A 16,870-nucleotide genomic window follows, 5' to 3' on the forward strand; every position below is an offset into this window, starting at 1 on the left:
TTATAGTGCTGAACGTACCACATGCAAATAAAGGGGACACACATCTCAGAAATGGTTTGGGGAGGTCATGGAACTTAAGACAGAAATTAGATGACACCTGAACTCCCTCTGAGCACTGTTTTATAATGATACATTTATGTAGAAACACATGCTTTGTATTTTAGGTCGGTCTTTCTTTCCCATTATTTTAATTCTTTAAAAGAAAGAGGTTTTACACTCTTAGTTCCCGTGCATCCCTGTCGTGGTGTTTATAAATGGTAGCTGTTCAAAACAAAAAGGGTTGGGTGTGTTTCCAGTTCAGTTTCATGGTCTGCACTTTGCTTTTGTCTTTTTTTTTCTAATTTGTATTCACTTGGCAAAGCATTTCCCAGAGTAATTGGCAGTACAGCAGAGGCTATGAATGACTGGCAGCCGTGGGAGTCCCAGGAAAATTAAATGCTGGTCACATTCCCAGAAAGACTTTCTGGTTTTGTTGTGATCCCCAATAACGGCATTAGCCAAATGGCTCACAATTCCAGCAGCTTTCTCAAATCCATGTCCAAATAGGCAAGACCTGCTTCCTTACCCGGTGTCCTCATCCCAGTAGTAGTATCCTTTGCTAGGATATCTGTGCTCCAATTTCTCCATTTGAGAGGTTCTATAGAAGGTTCCAGTTTTGTATGTTTTCTTCAAAAGACGATTGTGGATGTCTGAGAGAATGGAAAATGTCGTCCCTTTAGGATAGCAAAACCCTACTTGGATCCAGTCGTTCCTAAACATAGCAAAGACCCACATTATAACAAGTCGACACATGACTATTATTTTCCTGGGCATGCTAGAAGCCAAACTAAATAATTCACTCTGAAATGTAACTTAATTTTTTCCTGGCCAGTTAAAATTTTAAGGGTTGGGGATGAATCAATGCAACATAAATTAGAAATAACAGCCACGGTTTAGTTAAGCAATGTAGGTCAGATCTGCTCCTGACTTCTACACCTGTGACTTCCATGCACCAGGAATGAATTAGCTCTAGGCTTCTAAAAATGAACCGTGTTATCTTGCAAGGCTTCCTGGGGGAGGAAACAGGAATGTGAAATGTCAAATGGAAAGATGGTGAAGTCAATGGACTTCCTGGAACAAGCACGTTCATTCTGGAAGAGCAAATGGGTGATGACCTCACCCATTAAAAATGTGCAGTTACATTATTGGGCTGGAATGTTGGAATTTGGTCAGATCACTCACTTGTTGAAGTTGATGAGCCATATGGCCAGCTCTTCAGGGGCTGTCTTGTCCCAGTGGATGGTGTAGCCTTTCCTCAGAGTTATAACAGGCTGATACTGTTGGTAATGAGTGCTTTTGCTCAAAGCCCCTTCCAAGTAGAGTGGGTGATCGTGGTAGTCATTTTTTATTATTTTCATTTTCAGGTTGGCTGGCTTGTAGGCTTGGATGTATATCTAGACGAAAAAAAAGATCACCAAGGGTTTGATGCATGACAGTAAAACATTAAAGGTGCAGCTATTCAATAGATTGAACTGGTGTGAGGCCTGTGACTTCAGGAGTGACCTGTATGCCATATAATTATATTCAATTTCTTAGGCTTCCTTTTCAACAAAGTAAACTGTTCTTAGAAAAAAAGAAGGACCATTTCCTCATCCACTGAGTTCAAGAGTATGTGCCAGTAAAGGCTTCAAACAGGCCTGCCATAGGGCTGAAGTATTTCACAGTGTTAGTGGCAACCCTAACAGCAGTGGGACAGTATCTACCTCAGCCATCTGACTTCTACTGAACGAGGACCCTTCGTCTGGATTTCAGAAACTTGAAAACCAGCTCGGTGGTTAGAAATTGGCTTTAGTTGCACTACACACAAAAAAACCAACAGTTGCAACACCCAAGACAAGAACAGGCATTCCTCATCAGAGGAAAGTGAGGACCCTCTCAAGGCAGCAGCACTCAGAGCTTGTGTGGTAGGAAGAATGGTTTGGTGGTTACACAACAGGATGAAAGATCATGAGAGCTGAAGTCTAATTTTGACTGCTCAGCACATTTCCCATAAGGCTGTGGGCAACACTTCTCTCTGTAAATCAAGGAAAACCAACTAGCTGACAGCCCATAGATTTATGTATATTAATCTGTTAATGCCCCTGGAGCTCTTACGGGACTTCAGGTAGAAGTTGTTACAGTTGTTAGCAGCCAAAGTATCTGAAAATGTACGACAAGTATCCTCGTGTTCAAAACCACCTGTTCAGACATGCAGATAAATAAACCCTGAGCAGCCTGAAGAAAGTCCGTTTCTAAAGGTCAAGCTTTACAGTGCCGAGAAATTTAAAATAAAATAAAGTGATAACAATACTGCAAGGTAACCAGCTTTACCTGTGCAAAGTGTCCGCTGCAGATGGAACCTCTCCAATCGGGCATGTCAATGCAGTCAGGGTGCTTGATTAACCAGTTATCTTCTTTTATCAGGTATGAGCCTGGATATTCTGACACAGAACCATCTACATCATGAAAAACTGATGTTTTATCACCATCCATATCCAGACCGTTGAACCAGGGACCAGGTTCTCCAAAGAAGACCCTTGAGGTAATCTAAACAAAACAGTGAAACACATTTACACTTCCAGAAAGGAATTAATCACTTAGAGTACAGAGCAAAGGATGGCCATAGTTACCAGCATGGCTCCAAGGACCCATTTTCTGACTTCATTTGGCATTGGAAAGTAGCTTGGACAAGAAATAGTGTTGGCTTGTGGGTCAACTTGTGCATGAAGAAATCTGTGTGGGCACTAACATCACCATTCTTTAAATGGCCACAGATTTTGACTGCTCAGCTTGAGACATTGTAGGCTTGATGTTCAACAGTTCTGAGGCCCCATGACTCCAGATGAAGTCTGGGGTTGCAGGTGCTCTGAGATAGCACTTGCGTGGTAATAAAACTATGAGTTTCTGAAACTGACCGTCCAATGATGGAACCACCAAAATAATTTTCAGCTGAGCTAGTCTTGTTAGTTGGCAGGAACAGCAGTGCCATTTGGTACAGGCATATTTGGATTGTCTCTACCTGCACGCTGCCTTTTTGTTAAGCATGAAGTCAGCGTAGAGCTGGGTCACACACTTAGATGTGTGTTTGATTGGTCAGACAGAACAGACACAGATTTCCCTGCTGACCATGGGGGAAAGACTCAAACAACCAAAATATCAGCCTCAGCTGTGAGAAGGTTTGTTTTAAAATTTTGGAGGAAGGTTCAGGAGATGGGGCGATTTCACTAGAGCCAATTCACTCTACTGTCTGCTAATATATTTTTAAGGTTCCAGAGCCATACAAAGTCACACTGATGCTGGGAATAATCAGCGACCTCCCTTGGGAAATGGCCACTCAGGCATCTTCTGACTGGTATTTTTGTCTAGCATAAATAAACATCACATCACCAGCCTGCATGGTGCAATGTGAGAGAGTGACTGACCAACACTTTTAGGGGAATTTTGCATTTCCCATCCCATTTGGCACAAGAATCACTAGTCAGCACTTTTCCTGACATACAATCAAGTCTGCTAATTTTTTGAAAGTTAAGCAACCCAAATAATTTCAGTCCCAACCACTTTATTTATTTATTTGTTTGTAATGTTTGGCAGTTGGATTTAACAGCTGCTAGAGGTGAACCTCAGCAAATCAGTTAGCACATACTTGTGCAATCAAATACAAAAATAACTCAAAAGCACAGACCCCAGGATGGGTTCAGACCAGCATCCAGAAGTTCATACTGCAATTCAAAGTTTGGCAGACCCTTTTTGGCTGGGCTGTGCTCTCATTTATGTCTGCAGAACTTGAGTCCATGGAATTACCCCGGTGCGCAAGGCTGCAAAATAACCCTGTATCGGCTCAGTTTCACTGGCTGTTTCCCAAAACCAGTATTTTCTGCTTTTAGGTAAGTTAGACCTTCCACAACAGAGTTCCTTCTGTTGTTGCTTTAATACTATACCACTGTTGAAAACAAAGGGGCAGATTCTTCTCCCTGTTTTGCAGTTTCTGAGATATACAGAAATGGAAATTATTTTCACTTGAATGTCACTAATTTTTTTTGAAACTGATGCCTGCTTCTGGTTTGCTGCAAACCTGTCAGAGAACTGGATTTTCTTATTATTTTACCCATCCAATTTCTCCTTTCTTAGCTGCCGTCCTCTTTGTTAAACTTCTGGCAAAGACAATGGACAACCTCCCGAAGCTCTCATCATTTTCTCCTAAAGGCTGCTACACCCTTTTTGCCCACAACCCCATTTCCAAGCCAACTGCAAAAGGCCTTTCTGAGAAGGATAACTCACAGGGACTTCTTCAAAATGAATGTCGGTGACGTTGTTGTTGGGGCAGCTCTGCCAGGCGTTATTGAGCCGGAAGGCCAGGGCACTCGTGTGCCGGCCGTCCAGGGCAGCGAATTTGCGGAAGGTGCAGTTCTGGACATTGATCGGCCCGTCGTAGAACTGAATCCCTCGAATGGGAAAATCCCTAAAACACATTTGGAGGAGACAGAGAGACTTGGTCATGACACATTAGCATGAGGATGAGAATGTATTCTAGACACGTACAGTCCCACAGTACTTGTTTCTCATCTACTTGCATTTTTCACAGCCCTTACGATGACTCCTGAGTTCATGTTTTGGAAAAGAAGGGATTTCGGTCTGTGAAGTCCTCTTATCCTTGCAAGTTCAGCTCAAGTTCTCTTGTGTCTGAACAGATCGTCTTTATTTGGTCTGTGCTCCTCCAGGGAAGGAACTTACAGCAATGCCAAAGCATTGACCTCAAAATGAATAAATTCGTGTTTGCCCTCAGAAATGAGCTCTGCAGTAGTGAAACCTGAAACTCATCAGAGCCGTGCAGACTCCTTGGGCTGAGAAACAGCATGGTAAAAGAAGTTCCACCACAACTTTCAAAGAAACTTGGAGAGAAACAGTGCAACTGAACTGCAATAAAAAATGGATTTGAAAACAAGGAAAGGTCTTACAATCTATAGGGTTGAAAAGAGGTGAAGGGGCAGACTAATGAACCTTTATTAACAGCCTTTTCTGATATCATCTGCATGGTAAAGAAGACACCATTTTTCACACTGATTAAGTGAACGAGATGCTTAAACTCCTTAAGAGGCTAAGATAAGATGTTTCAAGCTTCACTTCTGATGATAAATAAATTTGAACGCTTCCTCATATGAATGGTTTCCCTTAGACAAGACTTGCCAGCTCCTGTGCATTTGTTCTGTCCCTCTGAGTTTCTGCACACAACACCCAAGATGAGATATGCCCATGTATATATGTAAAGGATATTAGAAGGAGAGTTGTAGCAGATTGGATTTTCATTATTGCTATAGTTAATAATAAGCCTCCTGTATCGCTACCGACAAGCAAAGTTGCGGCGTATATTACAGCAGAAAAAAAATCAGCTGAGCTGTTTATTCACTGTAGAGCTACTGTTAGGATAACTACGTTTTTAGGAATAACAACAAAACATTATTGCACTTGCAAACCAGTCTGTAGGACTAAGGTCTAGGAAGGGGCCACACACAAAGTTCACTGGCCATTTCAAAACTATCTAACAAAGGCATCACATTCCTGTAGCATAGCAGCAATAGTAACAGCAGCTCTGAGGACATCCATGACCACATCTGGGCCAGTTCAAGCCCAGGGAAGGGCTTCTACAAGCTTTCCTGGCAGCTGACCTGGATGGAGACTGCCACATTGCTCAACCACTGCTGACCACATATATAGAACTGCCCAGCTAGCACACAGTCAGTCCTCTTGCTGTCTTCTCAACTCTGTTTGCAAAGGGGAGGGGGAAAGAAAGAGGAGTTTGATGTTGTCTTGGCAGCCGGCAAGTATGCACCTGCCAGCAGCAGCTGCTCGGTGAGGACTTTGGGATGGGGAGACATGAAACCAAATCCTTTCTGTGTAATGGTTATTAAACCGCACGGCGCTGAAGAAACCACACAGTGGAGTTTGCACTGAGAGTGGGACCGGTGAGTGCTTTGATGTGCTGAGCTGAACTTACGGGCCGATGGGCAGGGTCCTTCCTCTGTGATCCAGACCTCCAGGTCCCCAGATCTCGTTGTCTATGGTCTCTGTGCCCAAGTTTCCACTCTCACCAACAAACAGGCTGTTCTTGATTTCTTGCTTTGAGCCGTCATCATGAGGGAAAGTCCCACCACTAGAAGGGAAGGGCTGGAGGTGAAGGGGCTGCTCACACCCATCCCCGCCAGCTGTGCCCCAGGCTGCAGCACAACCTGCGCCGCACTTACCTTGCCAAGGTCAGGCCGATGCCGTTGTCAGCAAACCTGCAAAGAGAAGAGAGATGCCTCAGAAGAGGTTTGGTTCTGCTCTGGTTTATCATGTCAAACTAAAATAACCAAAGCAGTGAGGTGGAGGACAGCAGGGTTTAACTACTGAGCAGCGCTCATGGGGAGCTCAGGCTTTTCCAGGTTTGTTCCCTGTCTGGTTTTGGAAGAGCCCTTTTGGCACATCTTGCAGTATATGCAGATCACATGAAGCAGCAGACACACACTTGATTGCTCCAAGCCGACGTTAAGCCGGTGATTACTGGGCATAGTTTACTTGTCTGATAAAGCTTTTTGCCTGTGTCTAGTGACCATGCTTTTTTCACTGTTAGGTAAAAATATCATGCTTATCTCTCCCTCCAACTAGTTTTTAGTATTTAATAGTGCTTTGCCTTACGCACACCTCTGTGCTCCTCTGTGTTCACGTATCACGTGCTGCTTCTATAAAATAGCTTTACAAGGGGAACTGTTATAAACCAGGGAAGTTTGGCTTCTCTTTCGTCAACAGGAAGATAGAGATCAGATCTTCCTTACTAAAAACAAATAATATTAAAATGTCTTTCCATTTTGCGGAAATTCCAAGCTTTTAGATGAGATCAGTCACAACGGTGAGTTGATGGCTCCTGCTTATAGGAAGGCTACAATTAATATGATAGTTTGAGTCAGTCTTGATGGCATCTTCACCCCGGTGTCGCTCTTAAGACGTCTACCCCTGATCGCAGAGGTGCCGCGGCAGGGCAAACCCCTGCTTTCTCCGGCTTGTGTCTGTAGGTGGCAGCCCTTCACACGCTATCGCCTCCCCTTGCCTTTCGCCGGCCCCATAAACGTACACCGTAGTTTACATACTGCATGCCACATTAACATTTGTTTTGTTAATGTAACACATAAGTCTTTTTGTAGCAATAGCAATGGAAATTACTGTGGCTATAAAGGCAATTTACAGTTTGATGTCTGCTTCCTCGAATTCACATACGCTCATAGGTTTGCTGCTGGAAACTAGTAGAGTACTCAGCCTTTTCGCAACCTCCATTTGTTGCATTTGCTCCCTAAGCAATGTAAATGTCTCAATGACATGAGTGTGATCTGCGAAGACAACACCTGCTGGCCACGGAGTGGGCTAGGTACTTCATAAGAAACGTGAACTGTATTAGTCAATATTGCATTTCCGACTGTTCTGCTACAGCCTCACTCTCGACAACCTGATCGGTTGCTAGAGCCAGCTTATACCACTGGTCGCTTTAGGAGGTTTGGGTCACTCGAAGGAAAGGCAGCTCTGGCCGGGAATTGGACACCAGATAATGGTGTGACAGCTATTCCTACTAGGGTTATCACAATATGCCTTGTGAAGTAGCTTTTTTCCTTTTTCTCTTTCTTTATTGACGTTGGTATCTAAAGCTTGGCTCAGCAAAAGAAACTGTAGAAGGTCATCTGTTTTCAAGTGCAAACCAAATACCTGTTCTGACCAGTGCAGGAAACGGCCTTCAAAGAGCACAACACGCGCTTGCCCAGTCTCTCTCCCTTGCTGCTGTGATGCATAGTTTTATGTCTGCTTCATCGGTACTCGCTTATTCAGCATAACAGCGAACCACATAAAACTGATCTGTGACCAGGCTTAGCCAGGGAAGGTGTGGATTTTGCTGCTTTCTTTTCAAGGGACCTCATTTTTCACGTAAAATATTAGTTTTTCTTTTTAGTTATTTGCATCTGTGTGTCTCTGTGTGTGTACGTGACCATTTTTGAATGCTGGTCAGCATCACACAGAGAAACAATCTGACGGATCTTCAGTTCAGACAAAGCAGGTTTTGTTTGCGTAAAATAATGCCTGTGTTTACTTAACGTTTCATCTTTATTTCAATCTTGGCCATACGAAAGGTGCAAAGTGATATAAATAGTCTGAACCACAGCTATGCTCGCCATAAACACCAGGCTGAACTCCGAGAGTTGAAATAAGGCAAAACTCACTGGCAGTTGTCCAGCCACACATCTCCACCCCGCAGCCAGGCCCCGTGATCCTGATTCTTGTAGGCAATAAAGTGCTCAATTATTGCAGGTTCCCTGGGCTTCAAAGGATCAGCATCCTTATGTGGGCTGTATCTGTAACCAGAAGGAGAGGAGAAAGGTTGGTGAGGGAAGGTAGCCTTGCTCGGTGCACGGCCCTGCTAAACATCTGGTTTCTGCTAACTCAGGAACAGCTTTGGGACAACAGTCCATCCACGTAGCATGTCTAGTCAAGCAGCGATGGCCAGACCCAACTGCCAAGGGAAGGACAGTCCAGGCGAGGCGGTTGTAAAGACCGGCTCCAAGTTTCCTTTCACCCTTCCATTATTGTATTGCTGATATATTGCTGAAAGCATGGAAAGTTTGTTATTGCTCCCAAAAGTCTGAGATATTTTTTAATCCCTTACTGTTATCCTTTAGCATTTTCCTGTTATTTAGGTAAATATCCTTTTGCTTTCCCTTTTGAGCATTCTTATCTCCTAACCTTGGCTATACTGTAGCAATGAGTACCACTGCCAAATTTTCCTTGCTGTGGAAAGAAGTTAAAACATCTTGGAGAGGGCCTGAGAGCATGTCCTTCACTATTCCCACTATACATTACCCAGGAGACACGTACAAGATTTATTAACTCTCAAGGTCTCAAGTATGATGAAATATTGGCCTGATGTAGGAAAAAAAGCAGACACAAGTGGAAAGTGCAGCAAAGTGTGCCCTCAGCTGCTGCCTGTCAGCCACTGCTCAGGCCACAGGATCTGAGTGAGGAGCTGGCTCACTGTGGTGATGCTGAGCTCTGCTGTCATTTACCTGATCCTGAGGCACAGCTCTCCCTTTTGCTGCTGAAGGAGCATCTTCCATCATACTACACAGCTTAGAAAACCTGACAAATTAGTATCCAACTCAGTGCCAGCAACGGATGGTCCGGAGATTAAAATTCATGCCTCACCAATGGGTAGCGAGGCCAAGCTGTCAAATCGCTAACAGATATTCAATAGCACTTTGTTTTGCTTAATAAGCCATCATATCAATCTCAAACTGAGCATCAGGCTGATAGGGTTCCAGTAAATGAATATTGCTTTGGCAGCTTCATCACTGTGAATTTGCTTTCAGAGAGAGATTTAGTATCAGCCCTTGTGAATTCCCCAGATGTTGTAAAATGCAGATATTTTGAGACGGAGTCCAGTTTCATTCACATCCAGGTATAACTGGAGGAACACTACAGGGTACAGAATTTGACTCAGACATCTAACGCTGTCACTGAATGCAGAATAATCTCTCTGACTCTGTAACTGTTCAGCCTACCTCAAAGTTTGCCCCAGCCAGTCCAGCTATAATAATTTATTCAATCTTTCAGTCCTGACACATGAAAAGTGGAAAACAGTATAAATAATCTGAGCTGCAGCCTGTGCTGGTGGGTAATCCCCAAGCACAACCATGACTGCATTATGAATTGCTTGGCTTCCAGGGGTCATTCCTGCCCTTGTACGGCAAAGGACAAATTGCCTTTAGTAATCACTTACTGTGCCTGTGGCAGCAGGCGGTTGCCCAAGGCACGTGTTCAGCTATATGGAAAAGCAGCATTGGGCTCCCAAGAGAATTTGGAGGTGCTTGCAGAGCAGGCTGCTCTTAATAAGTTATTTTTTTAGCAGTTACTTTTATCATTGACTTAATCATTTCAATTAATTGAGCATTAAAATAATGTAAATAAAATTCACTTTTGAACATCTTTTACCACCAGCTGCTAGGCAGGGCACTGGGGTGATGCGGATCACAGGATAACTGATACCTGAGCTGCTGGCTGTGTTCCCCTGGGGAGAAGGACCGATCCCACCCCTGCCATGTTTGCCCAGTGCCTGACTGCAGCAATGTGGGTAACCCACGTCCCAGAAATGGAAAGGAGAAAAGGAAATAATTGTCATTCTCCCCTGCTGAGCAGAGGATTTCAGCAGGTTTCTTTTCCCTACAGGGTTTCTTCTGTCAAGAAACCCAGTCGTGGGGGAACACAGGTTGGGTGCAACTGGAGACAATTGGTCTGTCAGGAAAGAAAACTATGAAACTTGAGAATATTTAAGTCCTTTTCACTCCCTGGGGTTGGTAACTGAGTTAAGAGCCAGACTCAACCTCTAATGAGATAAAAGGGTGCACAAGCGGTCCTTATGCTATTACACTTTGCCCACAAGAAGCCCTCTGCTTACATCAGCCTCCTCGCTGGGGTCAGCTTTGGGGAAATATACGGTCTGTAGAGAGGTTTCCAGTATTTCTAAATGACTCCATTATGCCACACAGAGGCTGTGCACAGCAGGGATCAAGGGTCGCTCTGTGTATTTAATTGTAATGATTATTGCAGTGTCAGATTTGGAACTAGACAAAAATTTGAAATCAAAGCATGAGCTCTATCACATAAGCACTCCCCGTTCAGGCAGGTCCTAAAAGAATGGAGAAAATCAACAGCATTCCTAGGAAATACTTTACTTTCTTATTCCTGGGAAATTCTTGCAGCAAGTGCTGCCCAGTGGGCTATTGACCAGACGGCATTTAATTTTCTTGTTTATCTAAAACAAAAAAGTCAATGGAACACCCTAGAGCAGATGCAACACCCACACCAGCTCAGCTCAGAGCTAAAGAGCAAGGACAAACCCAGAAAGGTGTTGGTGCTGGGGGTCCCTTAGGAAGGGGAATGGAGAAGATCAAGTTAGAAGGTGGTGAACCTAAGTGAAGACCTTTCCTCAAGAAGAGCCACCCGAAGGGCATTGCAATCATTCTTGTCAGCTTCCTTGGGGGCAATTTCATAGCTTTCAGTCAGTGCTCTAGAGAAATCTTTTCCAAACCAAACTGTGCAAAACACTTTACCTCCCAGAAATCAGTGTCAGGATAGGTCTTTTGTCCTTGGCAGAGGCTGGAGTGGTTTTAACGCCATTATCAATGATCATTCCAGCCTAAAAGAAAAGAGAAATGCAATATTGCAGAATATGTATATATTCTACAGTTCTTTCCATCTCCAGGCTCTACCACCAATTGTTCTAAGCCAAAGTCACTTGCACAATCCTAGTAAATGCTTCTGTTAGAAGCATGTGAAACAGAGGGCTGCCAGGACTATCCAGACTTGTATACACCCCCCCGCAAATTGCCACTAATTTCCAGAAACTGCATCTCTCTTGTAAATGCATGTATCCCCATACACATAAACACCCTGCTGCAGTCTAAAGCACTCAGTAGCAGTAACACACAGCCCCACAACACTGCATGCTAAAGGTAAATAAGTAAAGAGAAGGCGATCAGACACAGCGGCCCATATTTATCCATCTAGAAGCTGTTCAGTTAACTGCTAACATTGGCAGTTGAGGTCTGTAATTAGACAAGCTGCCAATAGGTGCTCCTGGAGGCACTGTTTTAGGAGCGCAGAAGCAGAGAAGCAGCCTGAGCAGAGGGAAGAGCCTCTCCGAACACCCAAAAGCCAAGTGAAGCGGGTGCTGGCTGACTCTGAGAGCTCCCACGCCAGCACGCAAGCTGCTTTATCTGCAGACACAAACAAGCTTGCGGTAACTTCTAGTGAAACAGAAAGCACAGGCATTAATAGCTTGCAGACCCAAAGAGCTGGAGTGAGAAGATGGTGGGGTTTTTTGAGGGCAGCGTTCCCGTTGCGTGCAGACTCACCCGGTAGTTGGAATGTGCGCGGTTGTTGGAGAATTTCCCCATCGGCATGTGCTCCGAGTAGCCGGGGGAATACATGCCCGCTGAGGGCCCCGTTGGCACGTGGTGCAGAACAAACCAAAAGCCTGTTTCCTGAGGAAGACAATGGTCATCTGAGACTTTGCTTGAACTCCCTTGCTGGTCTACATTAGCCCAGGGATTTATCAGTAAAGCCACAAGACGTAAGCCAGAAGATTTCAGGACAAATCACAGCTAGCAGCATTGACCTGTATAACTACACGCAGCAAGGAGTTTCACACACACACACATTCACATTCACAATCCCGCATCTTCAAGGTGTCTGAAGTTAAGCTTTGACATCTGTGTTGAAGCTATAAGTGAGACTTTTGAAATCCGTAACACACACACACACTGATGTCCTCCTATCACTGCAAATGCAGATCTTAAAAATCAGATAATTTTTATTTAGTTGCCTAAAAATGTATCTGGGAGCCTGAATCTAGGTACTTAGATTTAGAAGCTTTGGAAAGACCACATCTCTTTGTTTAAGGCTTGGTTTGCTTGTTTGTTTGTCTTAGTAGGAAAATAAAGGCTCCTGGTGTGACCAAGAATTCCTGTGGAATTAGCATTAGTGCTGATTGAAATTTCAGAGCACCATTACTGTACTGCAATCAACAGAATCATTGCCAAAGACTTCACTGGGACTCCGCAGTCACATTTATTTAATTTATTCAGGCTGCACACTGTGCAAAGGCTGGGAATTTTTGTTAAAGCCATCCAGCTCTAGAAACAGCAAGTGACAAGAAGAGTGGAGCCAAAGCGAAAACTTTTTTTTTTTATTGGTGGCACTAGCCACATTAATATATGTCTCGATCAAGCAGTTTCAAAAATGCCTGTGTGACAGAAGCAGGTTTTATTTCAGCAAGAGCCTCAGCCTAGCAGGGCTGTAACCCATCTGAGTTGTTACCAAATAAGAAACTTCTGCACTCACTTCAGATCCCGCAGCTGCACAGTTTATAAGGTTGTTGTGTGGGTTGGCTATCCAGAAGGTGGATACGGCACTGCAGGTCAGGAAAACAAATAACAACATGAAAATGACACTTTGAGCACACACCAGAGTCACGGATCAACTCCCCCCAGTACAGGCAGGGCCGATAACCCCTCAGATAAGGGGAGCTGCCTAGGGGGCAAAGGGAATGTTGGTTTTTTTCTTTCTCTTCTCATACCACATGTGTCCTCTGCAGTTTGACAGAGAGCACGGCCTTATCTTTTAAAACCCTAAGTATTACATGAGGAATTTCGACTGCAATTCTAAGCCTGCTATGAAGCTGTCAGATGTCAATCATGTTTTATGATAAGGTAAATATGTTGTTGCACAAGTCACAGAAAAGAACTTTGCCCCCAAATAAGTCCTCAGGTTCATTAGAGACTCATTTAATCAAGGGACCCAACGAATTGCCTCTTAAGGGCTTTCCAAGTGTACCCCAGTACCTGCCTTTTCCAAGAGCTGCTGTGATTCATTAACTTTATTTGCTCCCACCCTCCTATGCATTTCTTTTGGGACAAAAGGACTCTGTTTGTCTAATGCACGTAAAAGACTCTTAATTGAAAGATCCCCATCACGGAGGAAAGATCGATCCATCCCTGTCCATCCTGTGACAGACAGCATTGATTAACCAACAGGCACATGAACTCTGGGAGGAAAACATCCAGCAGTTACAACCAGCAGACTGGCTCCCTAAATTTGCTGGGAGAGATTCGCCCTTCTGCAGGGGATGGACCTATGGAACCCTTATGTCTATTTTAATCTTGCTGTGAAGGACTTCATGGGGGCTTTAGGCCAAATCATTTTGCTGGCCTAGGATGAAGTTCTGTTTGTGCGACTTTATCAAGAAAATTTAGCAAATTTTTTCTGTTTTGGGCCTGGGTCTGGCCTAGAAAGGAACAATTTGAGATTATTTATAGACTACCTCCTACTGCATAGGCAAGGGCAAGGACGTTGTATTTCCACAGCAACCTATCTTTCGGCCCAATCCCATTCCTCAGAGCCATGTGGATTGGGCAGGTTACTGTGTCATTTGGCACAGTCCTCTTGTCTTAATTTCTGTCAGCGGCTGCCTGCCTGCCTCTTCCAAGCCGGCGGAGCTGCAGCCGGTACTCATCCCTCGTCCCTGTGCTGGGTGCCTTGACCACTGCCCCAGGGGATAGTGTCAGTGTACTCACGCATTTGCAAGCTGGATGAGCCCAGTGCAAAACAAGGTATTTTCTGATCAGACCTTGAATTCTTTTATAAAGGAAGACATGGCAGATCAAAGTACCGTAGGACATTTTCATTAGACATCCACCTATCATTCCTAGTGCTTTTTCATGTAACAGTCTTCAAAATGACACAGATTACGTCCCTCTGACTATTAAATGGATTATCAGTGGAAAATGAGCACAACGGCTGATTAACTCTTATTTTATGAATGGAGACATTAAGTGTAATTTATAAACAAACACAGATGTGAAAAAGAGCATTGCATGAATTCATCTCTTTCCCTTGCCAAACTAAAAAGCTAAAAATACGTTTCTTTGGACAAAACCCCAGTTTGTTGTGAGGACAGAATGGGTGATACTGATACAGTCTCAGCAGATTCAAAGAAAAACCCCGAAGATTTTTAGCTGTTAGGCATAAATCAGCTTCTAACCATCTCATTTCCAGGATGGAAGTCTGGCTCCAGAAACTTTCTCATTGACTTTTTGTGAGTCAGAAATTTAGCGCTTTTTTAGTGTAGAATTCTGCCCCTCCCATCAGAATACATTCCTGGAGAAAAATCTGGACTACAGGCAGAAGTGTTCCTGTCTCCCAGCAGCTTGAACACAGCACCAACGCTCTGTGATCTCAAGACAAATCTTCACCAGGAAGACCTCCCATTCTCTTGCACAGGAGTCTTGTCCGCAGGATGATCTACCATCAATTTTAAACTCTTAAAGGCAAGCTTGATGTCCAGTTTTGATGGAAACCACTCTGAAAACAATGTGGTTCTACAGATTGGCTCCAGACCACTTGCTATGCTCCCTGGACTACAGCTGGGGATCTGCTTGCCTAGCTGTTAAGCACACTGGTTTTACTTTAAGAGTTTAGTACTCTCTCAAGAAGAGTCAAGGGGATGAGGAAAGAAAAAGAAAGCTAATTAGCTGCTTGATAGGCATCAGAATGAGTAAATTCCCTGAACAGCCAGTAATGAGCAATGAAATCATATTCCTAGATTGTGCACCTTGATTTTGGGGCAGAAAAACAGCTGGAAAAGCATGGAAAGAAGGGCTAGAATGGCCTTCAGGAGCTCGGTGAGCCCATACCTTGCCTTATGACAGGGTCAACTACAACTGCAGTATTTGTGACTGGCATTTCTCTAACCTGTGCTTAAAAATTACTGCTAATGAAGAACCCATGAATTCCTCTAAGAAAAAATTCTAATGCTTAACTGTGTGGCCAAGCCGGTTGTGTTTCTTCTATACTTCACCTGATCTTCTGCAAGGCAACAGAACTGCAAAAAGAACTTGTAAAATCCTTTCTTACTGCAAATGCTTTTATAATCCACATCTAAACCTCAGTTGGCAGATCTGCAAGGACACTTAGAGGAAAGGATCTTACAAAAAGGGAGATGAAAGGCATTCGGCATTTTTCAAGTTTAATACAGTATTTGTGGCAAATAGAAGTTTTGAGAAGTGCTCATGGAAATGTTTTCCTGAGCTCATGTATGGACAGACGATTAGAAATCCAATGGGTGTATACAGTCTTTGATCTTTTATTGTCAACTTCTAATTCTGCGCTAAACTGCATTTATTATATCATTTTGGTTTCACTCCACAGTTTGGGCAGACTGTGCCAAATGAACGCATAACGTCAATGCCATATCATTAAACAGTAACTGTTCTTCACAAATAATGACTTCTGAATTAATGGGAGTATTTTCAAAATCAGCTATCGTTTGAGAAGGGCATGAATGTCAGAACACAGTTCATTCTGAACTCAGCAACATTTTGCTGAGCCATTGGGATCAAGACTCCATAAAGCACACGGTATCACTGTGTACTTTGAAAGAGAGATTTTCAATATCTGAGGTAGGAAGCACCTCTATCGACTTTACGCTAAAAATGAAAATTACACCCTAGGTGTGTAGGCAAGTATAAAGATCCCAAGGAGACTGCTCTCCCAACCTTTGGGGCATGCAGCCCAGACCTCTGCAGATGACTACATCATCATATACACGTAATGCTATCTCTTATGGCAAAGAAAAGAAAGAAGGAAGGCTCCCACTCACCTGCAGTCCTGCCTGGGTTTAGGGACGTACCCGGGGTAAGCACCCTCCGTGATCAGCTTGCACATCCTGCTGTCCCGGTCGGAGGGGAGCAGAGTGCTAGGTTTAACAAGCAGTCCAAGGCAGTGATCAAATGTGTTGCGCTCTTCTGGTCCATCCTCCGTAAAGAAGCAATGGCCCAGTGCATCATAACCCACAACATCCTTCACCTGCATGTACAAAACTAAGGTCAGTGGTCAGATTTCACACTTCAGCCACTGTATAATAAGAAGAAACTTTAGAGCAACGGTACGTAGGAACCTCAGTACCCTCTTGAACTCAGGGTGTATAAGCAAAACCAAAACCAAAATCACTCTCTGCTCTTAAGAGCTTATAGTCTAAGCAATAACACCAACACTTAAATTTAATTAGAATTTGTCATCACCTAGGAAATGCTCATTCCTTTCTTTTGTTGGCCTGTGAAATCAAAGACTGTCTTAGCATGAGGCTGGAAAAAACACGGGGCGGGGGGGAATGGAGGATGTTAGATGTTCAAATCACATCTGGGCTCATTCATCTTCACGTGGAGTTACATGAGCAGCTACATAAAATGCATCTGAAAAATGCAGCTGAGCTGAACAAATATTT

At 43.8% G+C, this 16,870-nt stretch overlaps 1 protein-coding gene across 3 annotated transcripts in view; it reads right to left on the reverse strand.

Annotated features, from left to right (window-relative positions):
- CEMIP (cell migration inducing hyaluronidase 1) overlaps positions 1–16,870 on the reverse strand; it is a 116,553-nt gene that overhangs the window by 9,542 nt on the left and 90,141 nt on the right. For all 3 annotated transcript variants that reach the window (XM_049811433.1, XM_049811434.1, XM_049811432.1), the window contains exons 14-24: positions 16,247–16,452; positions 12,931–13,000; positions 11,943–12,071; positions 11,139–11,224; positions 8,256–8,387; positions 6,258–6,293; positions 6,011–6,166; positions 4,297–4,477; positions 2,350–2,565; positions 1,222–1,433; positions 566–751 (exon numbers count right to left, since the gene is read on the reverse strand). In XM_049811433.1, coding sequence (XP_049667390.1) covers positions 566–751; positions 1,222–1,433; positions 2,350–2,565; positions 4,297–4,477; positions 6,011–6,166; positions 6,258–6,293; positions 8,256–8,387; positions 11,139–11,224; positions 11,943–12,071; positions 12,931–13,000; positions 16,247–16,452 — 1,610 coding nt within the window. The remainder of the gene's footprint in view (positions 1–565; positions 752–1,221; positions 1,434–2,349; positions 2,566–4,296; positions 4,478–6,010; positions 6,167–6,257; positions 6,294–8,255; positions 8,388–11,138; positions 11,225–11,942; positions 12,072–12,930; positions 13,001–16,246; positions 16,453–16,870) is intronic.

The sequence above is a fragment of the Accipiter gentilis genome, chromosome 10 (genome assembly GCF_929443795.1).
Source record: "Accipiter gentilis chromosome 10, bAccGen1.1, whole genome shotgun sequence".
Taxonomy (NCBI): Eukaryota; Metazoa; Chordata; class Aves; order Accipitriformes; family Accipitridae; genus Astur; species Astur gentilis.